Here is an 18,280-nt window from a genome sequence, read left to right on the forward strand (position 1 = left end):
CTGCAAAGACTGACAGGCCTGAACAAAGTAGATGAAATGATGGGCTCCGAGGCAGTGTAACCCATTCAAGAAGATGAGCAGAATAACTGTTCCTTCAAGATCTTTCCTTCGTTGTGCTTTATTAAAACACACATCTGAAGGGTCCCAGCCAAAAGCAGAAGGTACTTCTACTTTCACCGCAATAGTGAGACTTGCTGACGCTTAATTCATCAATGGACCGCTCTACGATTATCTCCTTGGTTTGTATGAAATAGTCGATATTACTGACCTTTTCAAACAGTGGTTTAGGTTTTGGCCAACACTTCGTAGGAGTCAGAGGGTTGTATAAAACCTCGCTGCTGTGCTGGATTTCTCAAGACATTGTGCTTTGAGATGAAAATGATGATTAGCGACGGGTAGAAGAGGCAGAAACACACAGACTGTGGCTCGTATACGACTTTCTGATCAGCCAAGCAAAGCTTTCTTATCTGAAAATGACTGCGGGATTCAACTTCCTTTGTCCAAATTTCAAACAATAGACCTCTACAATAATCCTCCAAAGACGAAGCCAGTGATAAATGAGGTTTTGATTCGACGATGAACGGTTTAGTTCTCTGCTTGATTGCTGAACACTACAGAACATCTGCGGACTACGAGGACCGAAGACGTTCCTGACTTTAAACCAACAGTCCTGTCTGGGTGGTCTGCCTGACAACCGAAGGGTGTGATGCAAGCGTAGGCGAAGAGAAACAGGGAAACGACATCCATCATCCACCCATCTTTCTAAATACTTGCTCCCCTGGATAAAGGCGTTTCAGTAAAGTACGATCCTGACGTAAAATCAGAGCCTAACAATGTCTCGTTGAGTCATGCAGTGTCTTGAACAAGTATTCATCCCCACTGAAAGTTTAAACACCAACTTCTGTGTGTTTTATTAGGTTCTGATGCGACAGACCTACACAAACTATCACATTGTTGGGAAGTGAAGCAAAAAAAAAAAAAAGGCCACGCAGTTTTCAAAATCGTCTACAAGTCTGAAATAAAAAGAAACGCGGCTGCTAGTATTTGGATTCAGCCTCATTTCCTTTGATGCACCCGAATAAACTCCAGCGCATTTAGTCGCCTTCAGAAGACAATTAACTATTCAATAGGGTCTCTGCTCAGTATAAATATAAATGAGATGTCCTGTGAACATCTCAGAGGTGTGTTGGAGAACATTAGAGAACAAATAAGATCATGGAGACCAAGGAATGCAGGAGACAGGTCAGAGAAAAAGCTGTGGAGGAGTTTAAAGCAGAAGTTAGGTAATAAAACCAAAACCTGAGCTCTGGTGACCGCACAGAGCTCAGCAGCAGCAGCAGCGTCATGCTGTGGGAATCCTCCTCTTCAGTAAGTACAGGGGAGCTGGTCAGAGTTGATGGCAATATGGATGCAGCTAAATACAGGTCAATCTGCAGGCTGCTGGGGCCGAAGTTCACCTCCCAGCAGGAGAGCCAAAGTTACAGTAGACCGGCTAAGATCAAGTCATGTGCTAGAATGGCCTAGTCAAAGTCCACACCTAGATCTACTAGAGAATCGGTGTTAACAGTTAATAACTGATGCTCACAGACAAAACTTGTAATCATTTTCGTTTTTCTTTGCAGCTACTCGGTTCCTTGTTTTGCCACGCCGAGTAAAGCTCCCGCGGGAACAAAGTCGCGTTTTCGGCTGCAATGCGGCCAAAAGTGAAGCAGCTGAAATATCGCTGATACTTATTGCAAAGCGCTGGATGCACCACGTTTATTCCCCGTCTCCGCCAAGAACCAGCGCATCTGAAACAAGTTCAAGGCAGCAATGACCAAAACCCGCCATCTCTTTATGACGGCTAACAGATAAACTCAATCCCACTTAAGGGGTGGGCTAACCAGACCCCAGGTTGCCCACTGATCTGTGCACCCTGCATGAATGCCAGTGAAACGTGGCTCTCATGAGCCCACAGACCCTCGCTTACCTTGATCCTGGGCATGGTGACGGTGGGGGGTCTTGCCTTGGCCACGAAGCTGTGGGAGGAGCCTTTCTCCACCAGGTGCCTGGTGTAGGGCATGTAGGAGCCCCCATCTGCTCCAAACACAAAGTCCTCCCGGAGCGCATCCACCAGCATGAGGACGACCCTCCTGAACAGAGGCCGGGGCAGGCGGCTGGAGTTGGGCGAGCTTCCTGCGGGGTGAGAACAACTCAGATGAGCCTGATGACAGACAGACAGACAGACAGACAGACAGACAGGCAGGGAGGGGGGTGAGTGATGCTCGGGGCTCACCTGCCAGCGGCTCCGCCGGGAGGTCCGCCAGCCGGCTCTTGGAGGAGAAGGAGGACTTGACAGGGACGGGGAAGAATCCCCTCAGAAACAGGGCAACTCCGGCCACTTCCAGTAGTAAAACGAGGCAGGCGAAAACGGAGGAGCGGAGCCTCATTGTGGAGGTTTTGCGGAGCGACAAACTTCTCTGAGTGGGACAACTCACTGACGACGCATCCGACCCAGCTGGAGCTGGAGCTGGAGCTGGACCCACATCCCGGGAACGGCCGCTCAGACTGCCCGCTACACCCCGACCTGTCCGCCCGCTCTCAGAAAGCACCTAGACGGTCAACGGCGAGCGGCATAGATAGGATAAAAACACGTACACCTGTTAGCCGTGTAGCCATTCATTTCAGCTTCCGCGTTACTGAACTACGGGGAGCAACAGGAGTCAAACAAGACCAACGCGCTTTTTTTTTTATCAACGCGTTGTTGTTGTTTTTTTTTATGTCAGACTGAACGCCAGCTTTACTTTGATCCTTTCAAATGTATAAAACCGGTCTATTTCCTTTAAAAAAGCTCTAAAACAAAAAGGAATGCGTGTTTTTCTAACCTTATTAACTAAACAGCGCCCTACATACCTTAGTGACTTTTGGCTTAGCAACCAAACCTTTAGCTTTTTCAGAGTAAAAACATTGTGCACGATTGTAAACGGGAAGTAAAATGACACAACGTAAAAAAAAAAAAAAAACTGAAACGTGAGGCAATAAAACCCCTTAACTGTGATACTTCTAAGTCCAACAGGTTGCTTAAAGAAGTAAAGCAATTTAGTTCGTTTAGAAAAACGTAAAAATGGAGATAAATAAATCCAGCAGCTATGTGATGGCCTCAGATATTTGTTGGAGAACATTAGCGAAGAAACAGCATGGAAAACAGCAGACAAGCCAGGGAGGTGATGTTTTAAGCGAGGTTGGGTTACAAAACCATATCTCATTAGGCAGATGACACCAAAATGAAAGTTGTTGGCCAACATGCAAAATGCTGTGTGTAGAAGAAAGTTAAAACTGCACGTTACCCAACACACCACCCCAACAGTCTTTTTAAAAAAAAAAAAAAAAAAAAAAAAGAACACAGGTTGTAAAAATCGAGACACAAGTGAACCTTACACCAGCCCTGAATATACAGCCAAGGCTACAAGGAACTGGTTTAGAACAAAGAATATGCACGTGTTATAATGGCCTAGTCAAAGTCCATATTATGAATCCAGTTTAGAATCTCGATTGTTCAGTACTTGACCGTCTGAAAAATAATGTTCTCAGAGGGTCTCTATAAATATAACTGAGCTAGAACTAAACTGCAAGGATGACAAATAGTTCAGTCTCTAAATGTGCAAAACTTTGAAAGACATAGCCGGAAGACTTGCAGCTTCACACCTTGTCTTGACTTCAGTGTCCCAAGGTTTGAGGGCCCATTGTTTCAGCAAACCTGTTTAAATCAGGGGTTAATTGTCTCGTCTTTCCAAAACTCCGACAGGCCAAGGAAGTGATTTGACTGCTTAAATTTGCTGTCAGGGCAGGGCAAACTAACCAGAATAACCGGCCAATTTCAGTCAGGCACCACTGATCTGATGTTTTACACTGATGAATTGGCTATCTGAAAAAGGGTAATCCTGCAATGTTCAGGTTTTACTTTTGAAAAGCAAGGTGAAAATCCACAGGTCATGTTTCCTAGTTTTAGCTCCAAAGGAGAGCGTGATGCTTTAATGAGGTAAATCCTCTCATTAGGGATGGACCCAGTTTTTGTCTGATTCAAACAAGTACGTCTAAAGGTGAAGGGATCCATGAAAAAGAATAGTTAAGTCTACCAGTATGTTGAGGTCTGAGCATCTGCTGCCATCTGCTGGGAGAATTTAGTCAATGCAAGAGAGCTCATTTCACACCAGTCCCTGCCTTGTGCATCGCTTTATGCTCAAGGCATTCCTCCAATTTTATGTCAGCACAAAATAAACGGTGTTGAATATCACATAAACACGAATCATAAAATTGTTATCCAGTATTGCAAAACTCCCACGTTCTGCCTCAATAATTTGAATTTAATGCATTTTTAATAATAGCTCCAATTATGAGGCTTCAATTGGGCAATTGTAGAACATGAATGGTTCAATCTAAATCATTCTGTTGGAGCTCTGCATGTATGTTGGTTTCCTGCTGGGAGGTGAACCACCTCAGGCTTTTGCAGCCATTCATCCTCCACTCTGACCAGCTTCCTTGTCCTTGCTGAAAAAAAACAAATACAAAAAAAAAAAAAACATTCCCACAGGATGATGCTGTCCCCGTCATGTTTCATCTTGGGAATGGTGTGTTAAAGGTGACGTGCATCGTTGGTTTTCAACCACTCACAGCATTTTGCATGTAGGCTTAAAAATTTCAAAGCCTCTTTTGATGAAAACACCTTTTTCCATGTTTGTTTCTGTGTCCCCTATATGGCTTGTGTAGAACTGTAAACTCTTTCATAAAGGCCACAATTACAGACTGGAAGACTAGATGTCCTGTCAACAGCTTCTCCCTAAATGTTTTAACAAGGGTTGACTTACTTTTGTCACTTTTTTGTTCGCCTCACTTCTCAATACGTCTTAAAACGCCACATGATCGACAAATGTGTTTACCTGGCTTTGCATTTTAATTCAAAACAAAGAGCGTGGTACAAGTCATCCATGTCAACCTCTGACCACGTAAACAACAAAACAGAAGACATAACAAAACTAGAACAGAGATTACCAATTTTTATTTGAAGACAATTAAGTATAACTTTTTTTTAAATTGACAGACTTATAAGACAAGCATAAATAATTCATAATAGTTGCCTTTCTATTTATCTTTTCTCTTCAGAACACTAATAAAGGCATCTTTTGGGACGTCCACGTTGCCGATGCGCCTCATCTTCTTTTTCCCCTCGGCTTGTTTCTTCAATAGCTTCATCTTCCGCGTTATGTCGCCGCCGTACTGCAAAACGACAAAGCACGATTGAAAGAACTTGTCTCTGCAGGAAGTCACTCAATAAGAGAATAGAAATAGAAACTCTACTCACACATTTTGCTAGAACGTTTTTCCTGTAAGCCTTAATTCTGAAAAGAGGAACACACAGCACCACGTTTAGTCGGACGCATTATTATTGTTCTCCATCCCACACCTCTTCAACCAACACAGCAGCTCAGAGCAGATGCTCCACTTACGTCTCTCTTGCTATGACTTTACTCCCAATGGCTGCTTGTATGGCGATCTCGAACATCTGCCTTGGAATGGACTCCTTGAGTCGCTCACACATGGCTTTCCCAGAACTGTACGCACGGTCCCTGTCATGAAAGCCCAGTTAGAAGAAGCAAACACCACAATGCTGACTGGGTGACGGTCGTATGCAGTGCTGTGATAAGGCTTGCAGCCACCCAACAGATTTTGCACTGGTGGGGTCAAAAATCAATAAAAAAAAAAAAAAAATGTTGTGAATTATTTTTTTACCTGCTCTAGAAAATCACATTTTATCAACAGTTTGTCTGTGAAGTCAACAAATGAAGTGGTCATCTTGTATATTACCAACAAGCAGGATATATAAATACTATGTAGGTGTTATTCATAATCCACAGTAACCATTAAACCAACGACCGACTGCAGAAAGAAGACAGCGCTATTCCACAGCATAAGAGTTACTAGTACTGATAGTTTCTAAACCATCCCCCAGAATATTTTCAACATCCAAACCACTAAGTTGATCCTGGCCTGGTGTGTGTGACCTTCATTCCCTTTCTCTCCAAACTGTACCTGTGCACAATAGTGGTGAGCTCTTCCACTGGTTGCCCGTTCAGCAGAATGTCCATCTTTCTCAAATCAGCAGCCTGGTAACCTGCGTTCTCGTAATCAAAGCTGTGGAAACAGAGCAGAGATAAAAGCTGAACGCAGGCAACGCTCTCACGGTTACTTCAGGAAGATAAACCACGTCTTGAATTGCCGGTCCATCCATCTACCTCACATTAAATGGGAATAAGAAGAAAAACAGCTGGGCTGGAGGGAAATGGTGTGTTATGAGGAAACAGACGTGTCTAATATTTAATTTTTCAAACATTAATAGTGGCCTAAAAAGTTTCTTTAATACGGCAATGGTTGTGGCTGATTATTAGGATATTTACATTTTACTCTAAACACTGATGCCTCTGCCACATTTGTTTATTACTTATTCATGCACAGTTGGCTGTTTGCCCTCAGTTGTTACTGTATGTAACTTTATATTTCTTTTATTCTCACATATAACTGGTTTATAACAGTCTATATCACATATATGCAGACTCTTCTATGACACTCAGACTCTTACTTTAGTCATATTTTGTCTTTGTTAATTTCATTTTTGTCGGTCCAGTAACCAACGCAGTTTTGGTTGTAATGCTGACATCTTATCTTGTGTGCTGCTAGCAGGTTCCACGGATATGAGCTAAAAGTCGGGACAAAACTATTGGATCAGTACGTTCTTTAAATTAAAGTTTTTAATAGATTTCACAGAGAAGCAGACAAGCGCGAACCTTAAGGATTGGATTTTAGTTTGAATATGAAATTAACTCCGGGATGGTTATAATTAACTCTAAAGTGTGAGGATTTACTTGTGTTTGCCGTCCACAGACTGGCAAGACGGGATTGTTTTCCTCAATAAACAAGCAAAGATAACGCCTGTCTCATACGACTTTCTCCACCTTTCTGGACCCACCGCACTTGTAAATAGAAATCTGTCATTGTTTTTGAGTCGGGTGTAATGCACTGCGACTGTGTGAAGGTTCTTAGTTTTACCTGGCATATCCGGACGACATTGATTTTAGGACATCGTAGAAATCCACGACGATCTCATTCAGGGGGAAGAGATATTTCATCATGACTCGCTGGTCGTCGATGTACACCATGTTCTTCTGCACCGCCCTGCGGCCCTGAAAGAAAAAGGACAACTTTCTTTTCTGAGGGTTTTGCAGAAAATTTAGCTAAAAAGCTCAGCGTACTACACCAGATGATCCAGTCAATGTTTATGTTCTGACATGTTAAGGTATATGAACGCTGCCTCAGTTTTTTCTTTCAAAAAAGATTACAATGTTAATAAGAATCTTCTCAGATAGATTCGTATGTATGTAGTAAAAGAGTTAATGTTCCATGTGTCTGTCCATCCATCCATTCATTCATTTCTGCCCACTTCAATCTCTCTAGCGACATCCTCCAGCTCATTCTGGGGGGTCCCAAGGCGTTCCCAGGGATACACAGTCCCTCCGGTGAGTCCTGGGTCTTCCCAGAGGGCTCCTCCTAGTGGGACATGCCCAGAAACTCTCCAGAGGGAGGCGCCCAGGGAGAATCCCCATCCTTTTCTGGTCGAGGACCATGGCCTCAGACTTAGAGGAGCGGACTCTCATCCCAGCCGCTTCACGCTCAGCAGTGAACCACTCCAGCGCACACTGGAGGTCATGGCTCAATGAGGCCAGCAGAACCACATCATCTGCCAAGGCAAAGATGCGATCCTGAGGCTCACAAACCAGACACCCTCCTCTCCACGACTACACTTTGAGGTCTGGTCCATGAACACCAAAAACAGGATCGGTAACAAGGGGCAGTCCTGCCGGGGTCCAACATGCACTGGGAACAGGTTCCACTTTGTGCTGAGAATGCAGACTCAGCTCTTGCTTTAGGCCTACAAGGACTGTCCAGCCCTTAAAAGCTGCCCAGAAACCTCCTTCTCCCACACATACGGCCAACAAAATACCTCGGGGCACGCAGCTGTACGCCTTCTCCAGATCCACAAAACACGGGTCAACAGGAGAAGCATATGTCCATGACCCCCTCAGCGACTCTGGGAGGGTAAAGGTCTGGTCCACTGCTGTACGGCTCAGAATGAGCTTTCTCAGGGAGGCTGAGAGGAGTCACAGCAGGAGTCATCAGCAAAAATCTACTGTTCCTGCTGCTATCTTCAATGCTTTGTGCAGCAAACAAACCGAGGTATCTTTGATCTGTCCTCTTTGTACAATCTCTGCAGCTCATTCAGGAGCCTGACCCACTGCAGCCAAATGAGGCCCACACCTGATTTTCTGGGGGGGTCAAGCGACCAGATCAGACTTTTTACAATAAATGGGAATGCTTAGATCTGACCCATATCTGAGTTTTTTTCAAGTCAGATTTGAGCCACGTATGCGGTCCTGAATCCAGCCCACATCTGATCTTTATGAATTACGACTCCAGTGCGACTTCACAGAGGAGTGACAATGACATGTTAGATAATGGAGTGAAACCTCTATTCAGGCCACGCTGGAAGCCTCACACAGGAACTGTTTGGACAAATTCTGTGTACATCACTGCAAACAGAGCACTTTGCAACGCGTTGACATAATTAAAAGATGCCCTGGACTTCCTTTAAGTTATGAATGAACTTAAACTCCTATATGGTCCAGGTTTCCTGCACCAAAGCGTGCTGGCCCTGGCGTTGTTGTTATCGTTCAGTATGGAGCCACAAACATCACACTGGAGTCAGATTTGGGGAGCGTTTTAAAAGTAATGTAAATTACCTCGCAAAAAAAAACCCAACAGATTTTTTAATTAGTCTAATCTGGATTTCTCCGTCTGCGATGTGAACGTAGCCCTCGAGTCCTCCTGAGTCTCCTGCTCAGGTTTTCTGTAGCATGTCGGGGGGGCATGAAGGCGGCCATTGCAGAACGTTTATTTTGTACCTGGTGAACCATTTCTCTATCGATCTGGCCAAACATTTTGCATCCTTTATCCTGCTGAAAGACACTGGACTTTCAGAGGTCACCAGATTTTTCTTTACAGTCTTCTGGTATTTGAGGAACTGGAAGAGAAAAAGGCCCACAGCACCATAGTCCTCCACCGTACATGGCAGTAGGTACGAGGTGCTTTAACCTCCACCCATTTTAATTCATCACATCAGCCCGTTTGCCTGCTCCTCTTACCAAGCACAGACTCATGATCTTGCCGGTGTACGTGTCTGGAGCCAGAATGGTCCCCAACACCATGGGCTCCAAATATTCAGAGACGGACGATCTGTCTGGGAACTGAGCCGGGTTCACAATGGTGATCTCCTCACAACCGTGTTCCTGTGAGGAGAACAACACCACAGCATGGTTACGTCTTTGAAGAGGTAATATATGAAGAAATAAACAGATGCTGGACAATTTGCTGATAAACCCCCCCCCCCCCCCCAGCACCCACAGTAAACAAAATACCACAACTATCTTTTAAATAATCATACATTCAGCTGAATATTTCATATGATTTAAACAAAGACAATGGCTTTAACAAATATTGAGTTTAATATTATTTGGCAGCAATGACCTCTGTTCTTCCAAGTGTGCAGTTGCTCTGTTACAGCAAACCACTGAAACTGTCAGAGAATAAAAAGGAGGCCTCTCCCCACTTCAAGCCCCACATCTTTCCATGGATGTTCAGTAGGATTAAGACCTGGCCCATAGACGGCCGTTCAACAATCCTTCAGCCATTACTGAGTGGTTTGCAGGCGCGTCTTTTGGATCATTATCCTGCCGATGCAGCCATAACATGTGACAGAGGTTCAGTTTTCTGACGCCGAACACATGCGGCAAAGCATGTATTAGTTCACTCTACCACTGCTATGCACAAGCCAGCTTATCTTTGTTTCAATGAGCTGCAGGGGTACCAACAAATGGTTCCACTTCTGCATTCAGGACGAGTTAAATTTCCTAAATATTTAAGACCTACACGAACAACGAAAGGTAACTGAATAAGTAACTTGATTTAAATACAGCAGTCAGCTTCTATTTGCGCTTTTCAGTTCTGCTATATGTCTGGTAAACCAAACATCGACCCCATCGTAGAGTATAGTGCAAGTTTACTTCATAGCAGTCATCCATGGTGGCTTTTAGCCATATACTGAAACGGCTGTTTTTACGAAGCCAAACATCCTTAAATATAGTTTCCCGTGATGAAGGAGTGAATTATAGATAACAAATCGAGAATGGTTGGATTTTACTTGCATAAATGTACAATACGAAGCCAGTGAGACCATTTTAAAAGCAATGCTCTCTCAGAATCAGCTTTATTAGTCGAGTTCATGCAGACAAAAATAACTGGTCTTCGGTTTCTGAGGCTCACAGCAAAAGACATTAAATATACATTCAGAAACTTTAGAGCAGATAAAAATAATAAAAAGAAGAAACATATACATGGATGTGTATGTATGTCCCTGTTTTTCTCCCGCTTGCCAGATTGTGGCACACAGGTAGAAAAGTGTGCTGCAGGCTCCTTAATAGAGGCAGCGAGTTTGAATTCCACATAAAATGGAAACATTACAAGATTATCCCTATTTATGCTGATTTTTAAGAAACCGTATCGATGGACGTTCTGTTAGTAGGTGCATAATATATACACCAAAACGGAGGGAGGTCTTAGTTTTGATGCATTCAATGAATAGAAATAAACAACCTTATTTTTTACCATTTAAGCCGCTGATCAGTGACTGGGATGAATGACTGAATGATTGGTGCATCTATGAACACAGGTTGGCTGTGTTGTCACAGCATAACGCCAGCACACACACACACACACGCGCTGGGGCATTTTATTAAAATTCTTACCTGCGGTTAATTTCAGCAGAATAACTCTGAGCGCCCTGGTATTTACGCATAGGAGCACTCTGACTAACGATTCCCTCTCAGGCACCAGCCACATATCATTTTAAGGGGGGGAAGCAAGCCAGCGCCACAACACATCCGCCCCTCTATAATTCATTCGAACGCTATCAGCATAAACCAAAACTGGGCAGTAAAGCTGGACGACAGATGTGCGAGAAGCAGCTTTTACCTTGATGAGCTTAGCAGAGGAGAGGACCGCCTTGAAGGGCACGGTGGGGGCCGTTACTACGACGGAGGCGTTGTACTCCTGCTCCAGCCTCTGGTTGAACACCTCCATGTGGAGAAGACCCAGGAAGCCGAGTCTGCGGGAGGACAAGGAGGTCCAGAAGAGTTTTCAAAGCAGAGCGTTTCATTTCACACACGAGGTCTGGACCGACGAGGAACACATTAACGCCGTCCCAAAGGGATAGCATGACTTGACTGTTGAGGCAGCAGCAAAGTACCAACCAGTTATAACCAGTGTTATAACCATCCCCATGCTTTTTGGTTTTCCTTCATGCCCCCCCACCCGATGCTTTTTGGGTCCCAAAGCCATTCTTTATTCTGATTGAAAGCATCGGTTCTGACCTCCAGCCGGCTCCCAGGGCCAGACTGCTGTCTCGCTGCACCGTGACGCTTGAGTCATTCAGGGTCAGCCTCTCAATGGCGCTGCGCAGGGCGGGGTACTCTGACTGGTCCATCGGGTACATGCCTCGGGAGCAGAAAACAAGAAAGGGTGCACATTAGCAGCAAAGCGGCACTCCTCACTCAAAGCGCCCGTCTCATCAGGCGCACTGCGGATAAACAAAGTGCACTTCAGGGGCCGAGAGCTGGCAATCCACCGCAGCCTTGTGCACTGCGACAACTTTTTAGACGGAGTACGTTTAGTGAAAAGCAGAACTGGAACAGCAGAGGAGGAGTTGGCCGATCCTACCGGCAAAAACCATGGGTTTGGCAGGCGTGAACCCTGGGAGAGCTTCGACTGGCTGCTCGTGGTGGTAAAGGGTGTCGCCAATCTGGGCCTCCTTCACATCCTTCATCCCGGCAACTATATACCCCACTTGGCCTGCAAAGCTGCAAGACACCCAGGTTAGACAGAGGCGCTGGTAAGTAAATATAAGCAACTAGCGGCTGCTGCTCGCCCGCTCTGAGTGACTCGACTTTATCTTAGAAAAAGAAACATGGATGGTCTGAGTCTCCAGACCTCAGACCTTCTACATCGGCCGTCTGTGGGGATTTGTGGAGCAGCAGAGGAAGTGCTTTAGTCCATATTAGAGACAATGTTCAGCAGCACCATCTAGGGTTTCTGACAGGTTATCACTGATCAATGACTTTTCTCTACAGATTTACTTTGAAGATCAGATAATATCATAGCATAAGCAAACTTTTCTATTGTGTTATTTGTTATAAATATGGTTATTCTGTTGAATAACCATATTTAGATTAATAAAAACAATTTGATTTCTTGTTTTAAACAGTCCTTGTTTACCAACATCTTTATCTACAGGACATTTTTGTTGCTGCTGGTTAATGCAGAGAAAAGTCAAAATGAAATCCCAATTATGGTGGAAATATATCACCATTTAGATTTTTGGCTACATCGTACAGCCCTAGTTCTTTCTATCTAAAATAATGAATATTCACTTATTGCTCATTTAAGCCCAGCAGAGGAATTGAACCTTTTTTTTTCTTGGTTTATTACTGTAAACTCCCTTTTGTTGAAAACAGTTAATTTGCTATCCACAGATTATCTAAAGTTAAACCAAGATTATTTAAATGGGGTTTGTAATTGCTGAATAAAGCGTAATAAGATCTAAACATGTTATTTTGAGCAAAAAAAAAACTGGGGTGATTGGGGGGTGCTAATTGGCACGTACAGCTTCTGTGTTGGGTGCTCCTCTGGCCGCAGCAGGCCCAGCTCATTGACCTCATAGGTTTTACAGAGATATGCCGACACGATCTTGTCCCCTTTCTTCACTTGACCTCCAAACACCGCGATGTTGGCCACCACTCCTCTGTAGTGGTCAAAATTGGAGTCGAACACCAGAGCTTTAAACGGGTCGCCGACGCTCCCAGCAGGACTGGGTAACAGAAACAAAAACGTGTTATCTTTCTGCAGCGGGAACAAATTACGACCAATAAACACGAGGGACGTGGCAAACTAACTACATCTTACGGTGGAATCCTTTCAACGACCGCTCGAAGAACTGTTTCAACGTTGGTTCCCAGTTTGGCTGAGATCTGACGCACAGGGAGAGACATTTCTGAGGCACGTGCAAGAAACCGCCGCGGAAACAGCGAACATGTCCGCCGTCTTTTACCCTGACGCACTCCTCTCGGGGAATGTCAAACGTCTTTTCGATCTGCGACTCCACTTGCTCTGGGTCCGCGTTTTTCAGATCAATCTGTGGAAGAACGTCACAGTCACCTAACTGGGACAGTGACGGTTACTGTGGATGATCTGTCAGTACCTTATTAATCACAGGTATGATAGTCAGCTGGGCTTCAAAGGCCAGGTAGAAGTTGGCGACGGTTTGCGCCTGAATGCCCTTGAAACGACAACAACAGATCAGCGACTTCCCAACATGCAGCAGATAAATCCTCGACAAGTCATGAAATATAGGTTCAGTACCTGATTGGCGTCAACAATCAACAGAACACCTTGGCAAGCGCTAAGGGAACGGGACACTTCATAACTGAAGTCAACGTGGCCCTGGAGAGAACGTAAACTTGAGTTTACATTACAACAATAAACCGATGATGGTGATCCTACGAGTTCTAAAAAGATGGATAACAGCACATTCATGCGTTAGAATGGTCCAGACCTGAATCTGAATTTGAAAATTAATGTTCAGCCGTCCAGCCTGACTGACCTTGAGCTATTCTGCAGACAACGGTAGACATTGACCGTCTCAGGTATGCTGTGCTGTTAGAGACAAACCCAAAACTCCTTGCAGCTGGACTTGCAGCAAAATCTAATGCATTGCTCAGGATGGTTGAATACAAATGCATGCCGCACTTTTCAGATTCTTTATTGTTTAAAAAAAAATAAAAATAAAAATAGCTGAGTAGATTGTATAACTACTGTTTATCTGTCACATAGAGTCCCTAAAAGAGTCGTTAAAGATTTTGGTAGTAATGTGATAAGATAAAGGCGTTTGGAAAAATGTTTAAATGCCGCCATATTTGGCAGTGCAGTTGGGCAAAACGTGAAGAAGCGAACATCAAAGAGGCACAAACTCCACTGAGCTCTGAATTTTACAAAAGCCTAACAACAGATCCCCGTTCACGCAGCACCACCGCAGCTGGGAATTTACCGGCGTGTCGATGAGGTTCAGGAGGTACTCCTGTCCGTCGTGGCTGTAAAACAACGAGGCCGTCTGGGCCTTCACCGTGATCCCTCTCTCCCGCTCCACTTGAAGCTTGTCCAGAACCTGCCTGTTCTTCTCGGTCTTTGCGATGGCACCTGTTGTCCAGGAGTATCAGCAGTAAGTGTGACAATTCCAACCTAACAGGAACACCTGCTTGCTTGGCACGTACCAATGTCATGCTGAAAAAAAACGATGGTAATAACAGTGTTCAGAACTCTTAAGGTCACCTTCCAGAACACATTGAATTAATGTAAAACCTGAGGAAGGTTCGACCCACTCTTCACTTAGAGCTGCGAGGCTTTTGAGGGGTTTCTCGCATGCCCAGCCAGTTTCAAAGAGATCAATGTCCAATGTCTAGGCCCAGAACTTTCCATTTCTTAATTCTTAGCTAATGTTTGGTAGATTTGCTGGTCTTTTTTGTGTTAATCGCCATTTTACAGCAGGATCCATTTAAAATTCAGTTTTATTTTTATGAAAGATGATAAGAACCCTTAACGAATATGTCAGAAACTGGACAGGTCCTGCTCCACTAAAGTGTCACCAAATTATAAGACTTCCACCTCCATGCTTGACTGCTGCTCTCAGGTTCTTTTCCTGAAATGCTTTATTTGGGTTATGCCAAACGTGTCCTCTGGTCTCGTGTCTGAAAAATGTCATTTTAGACTCAAACGTCAGAAGGACACGTTCTTGGCAGAGGTTGCCTCTGTGTATCTTATAAAAGTTACATGTGCAGTCTCTGTCTGAATGTTCTGGCATCCAAAGTTTTCTACACTTATAGACTATTTCATGTTCTGCGGAAAAGCTGAATTCAAACTATTTGAGACCTTTTCAAACCGCTTGCTAGCCTCTTAAGATGCTAAAATGCTCTTCCAATCTTAGCCCTCAATAACCAATTTAAACCTTAAACATTTAGTCAGAGCAGACAAGACAAAAATGTCTGAAGTTTAGGCCGGGCAAACATGATTCGAAATGCCGAGTAACAATGTTCTAATCATGCGAAGCTGATGCAATACATCTATGAGTAATTCTAGATTTTTTTAATTTTCTTTACGCTTTCCTGATTATTTATAAAAGTAACAGGTATTCAGTACTGCTAAAATTAATATTTAATACCCAAATTTCCAAATATGTTACCCAGGCATTCATAGGGTGTATACATTTCCTTCGCAGGACTGTACATCTGATTCATTTGTGTATTAATGTAAATACTGTTTTAGTAGAATATGTGAGAAAGGAGAAGTCCACATTCAGATGCACTGATTTTTTTTTTTCAAACATGGCGGAGTCTGGTACTGTGAAAAGAAAAACACAAAACCATGCTGATATTTTTTTAAAACAATTATTAAGAGGCTGAGCTTGACGAGCAACTGTTTTGTTTGATTTTTTCATCGAGGATCTTTACTGGCATTACGCAACTACAATGAAAGTTTGATCATACACCGGCTCAGAACTCACAGAGAACACAGACACATTATGTCTCACATCTCCCCAACAGCGATGGAATATCGAGAATAGGAAGCGAGCTACTAAGACCCACGCTCCGAGAGTTTGATCCTGTGTCGTGGAGGTGTGCATCTTTCAGCAAAGCTCATGTGCTGTACCTGTCATTTCCAACAGCCTGTCCGCCAAAGTGCTTTTCCCATGGTCGATATGGGCGATGATGCAGAAATTCCTGATTTTGTCCACAGGGAACTTGGACAGGTCGACAGCATCCTAGGGAGCAACAAAGACCAGTCAACCAACTCTGCTAACAGTAAAAAACTAAGTATTAAGATGTCCTCTTTACTGCCAGTAATCCACGCGTGGCTGCCCAACTGGCTCCTCGGTGGGTCTGTTTACCTTAGCTGGTTGTGTGCTCCAGCTCCTCAAGCTACTGGATAATACAGGGAGACTTTTCATCCAGCGGTGTCTCACCACCTTGTAGCAAAGGTTATAGCTCGCTATTTTCCTCCTGCACACTTTAAAGTGTAAAAGCCGTCCTAATAAAGGAATGTCGCAGAGCTGTTTGACCAGAGACATGTTGTCTTAGAGCTGGAAGCCTCGCAGCATTATTATTATTATTATTATTAAATGCTAACAAGCCCGTGTAAAAGCTACCTGCGCAGCATTAGCGAGATTAGCAACATGCTAAAAATAAAATGGACTGATAACCGTGGCTTCAGCGGACAGTCTGCCGCGAAATAAAAAAAAATACAGCTACACGAACATCAACAGCGGTCCTTGCAGGAGCTGTCAGGGTGCTGACATTTTGGGTTACAGGTCAGAGAGGCACGGAATTGTGGGAAATGTAGTTCGTTCAAACCAGAAGCCGGATAAAAAAATTAAATTTGAACCAGTTTAAATGAATTACGTCATTATTTTATTTGTTTATTTATTTATTTATTTATTTATTTATTTATTTATTTATTTATTTATTTATTTATTTATTTATTTATTTATTTATTTGACAAGATAAATACATTTAAATGAGAAACGCATCTCGGAGGTGCTTTGTTTGTTCTTCACTGATTGGTCTTATAGACGGCCATCGTGGCACATGTATCTGGGGATGCTCCCCGTGCTTTTATTCTCGCATCAGTGATATTATGCTTCTTTGTTAAATTAAAAACGTGCATTTTTTTTTTTTTTTTTTTTTTTTTTTTTGGTTTGTGTTTTTCCGTTGAAGGAAAGCAAGCAAAGCCTTCCGTTGCATTGTGTCATGTCAGAGGAAATTACTTGTTGATTCTGATTTCATGCCCTGCTGGCCTGCAGGCAGGCTATTTATTGTTTTTACGACAAATTTCTCAGCTTTCGACACGACTGACAGTCGTTAGTCCCGCCCGCTCAGTCTGTCAGATGAAGGATAAAAATGGATGTCAGTTGCTATGACAACGAAGCTGCCTTGCACATGAATAGATTATTGCTTCTCTTCTTTGTGCAACATAATAAGCCTCTATTAGCCCCAGTTGCTGCTTGCCATGCTCTTTATTTTTTATTTTATTTTTTATGTAATAAAATTTAGCATTAATGCGCAGGAGAATGTACCACAGTGTTCTATCTTACATCATTAGATTATAGTGCATCGCTCTGTTTCTGGCTCCCATCTAGTCTGCAGGTACAGGCCACTTGAAGATGATAAACCAAACCAAGGCAAGCAGGTACATGAGGAACAATGCAACTAGTAAAAGGAAGAGAGAGAAAAAAACGCAAAATCATGCTTTGCTTTAACCAACACTTTGAGACCAGAAAAGCAGCAATTAATGTCCTTCAATCATTTGTCTTCCAATTTTGTGTAGCTGGGAACTGTTTTGTTGTAGAGCTTTTCTAGTCCTTGCAAACACAGAGTACACTTCTTCTCACACAAATATCTGACTCATCTCTCTCACAGCGTTTTCCCTGACATGGGGCAGTCAACTGGATATACAGGGTCCTGTTGGGTAACACACTCTTCTGAAGACTTTTTACCTTTGTGCTTGACCTACAGCACACGTTCACTGCAGATCCTGTTATGAAGTCTCTGGATGTTTGGGAGATACGCTCTTTACCTGTAGCTAATCTATAACATTTAAAGAAAACAACCATTTCAGATTAAGTGTCCTGGATTTTCATAAAGACACGCATTAAAAAAATAATAATAATCTTGTGTTTTTGTTCCTAAAGTAGTGCACCTGTGCTCAAAAACGGTGCTTTGCAAAAGTTTTCACACCCCTTGAACCTTGCTGCATTATGTCACGTTCAACTGCAAACTCCAATGCATTTTAAATCAAGATTTTATGAGACAGACAAATTCAAAAGCATTTAATTACATGGCGGGAGGAAAATGTTACATGGGTAAAAAAAATTGTACAAGAAAAATGTTTTTATAGCCCTTCAGAGTTAATAATATGCAGGACCACCTTCCTCTGTGATTACAGCTGCGAGTGTTTTAGGTTATGTCTCTAACAGCTTTACATTTTTAGAGATAGACAGTTTTGCATTCTTCTTTGAGAATTAGCTGAAGGTTGG

At 43.3% G+C, this 18,280-nt stretch overlaps 2 protein-coding genes across 2 annotated transcripts in view; both read right to left on the bottom strand.

Moving 5' to 3' along the window:
- Positions 1-2,508, bottom strand: part of pigg (phosphatidylinositol glycan anchor biosynthesis class G) — a 107,697-nt gene extending 105,189 nt beyond the window's left edge. Inside the window, exons 1-2 of the mRNA XM_012866844.3 lie at positions 2,276-2,508; positions 1,970-2,175 (exon numbers count right to left, since the gene is read on the bottom strand). Of these exons, the coding sequence (XP_012722298.2) occupies positions 1,970-2,175; positions 2,276-2,429 (360 nt within the window). The 5' untranslated portion in view covers positions 2,430-2,508. The remainder of the gene's footprint in view (positions 1-1,969; positions 2,176-2,275) is intronic.
- A 2,505-nt stretch (positions 2,509-5,013) lies between these two features.
- Positions 5,014-16,509, bottom strand: guf1 (GUF1 homolog, GTPase). Its single transcript, XM_012866888.3, has 17 exons — positions 16,136-16,509; positions 15,898-16,009; positions 14,243-14,391; positions 13,558-13,638; positions 13,397-13,474; positions 13,247-13,330; positions 13,102-13,166; positions 12,803-13,006; positions 11,860-11,999; positions 11,514-11,637; positions 11,116-11,248; positions 9,231-9,374; positions 7,081-7,214; positions 6,067-6,168; positions 5,484-5,603; positions 5,339-5,375; positions 5,014-5,253 (listed from the first exon to the last, which is right to left on the bottom strand). Exons 1-17 carry the CDS (start codon positions 16,313-16,315, stop codon positions 5,119-5,121), a joined length of 2,022 nt encoding a protein of 673 aa, XP_012722342.2. The 5' UTR covers positions 16,316-16,509; the 3' UTR covers positions 5,014-5,118.
- Between the last annotated feature and the right edge of the window lie 1,771 nt (positions 16,510-18,280).

This window comes from Fundulus heteroclitus, chromosome 23, assembly GCF_011125445.2.
Source record: "Fundulus heteroclitus isolate FHET01 chromosome 23, MU-UCD_Fhet_4.1, whole genome shotgun sequence".
Lineage (NCBI taxonomy): Eukaryota > Metazoa > Chordata > Actinopteri > Cyprinodontiformes > Fundulidae > Fundulus > Fundulus heteroclitus.

Excerpts from the sequence above, each read along its gene's own strand:
- guf1 (XM_012866888.3), bottom strand. The coding sequence starts at position 16,315 with ATGTCTCTGGTCAAACAGCTCTGCGACATTCCTTTATTAGGACGGCTT. Across the intron at positions 6,169-7,080 it reads ATGTCGTCCGGATATGCCAG|CTTTGATTACGAGAACGCAG; the intron begins GTAAAACTAAGA and ends CTGTTTCCACAG. Across the intron at positions 5,254-5,338 it reads AAAACGTTCTAGCAAAATGT|TACGGCGGCGACATAACGCG; the intron begins GTGAGTAGAGTT and ends GTCGTTTTGCAG.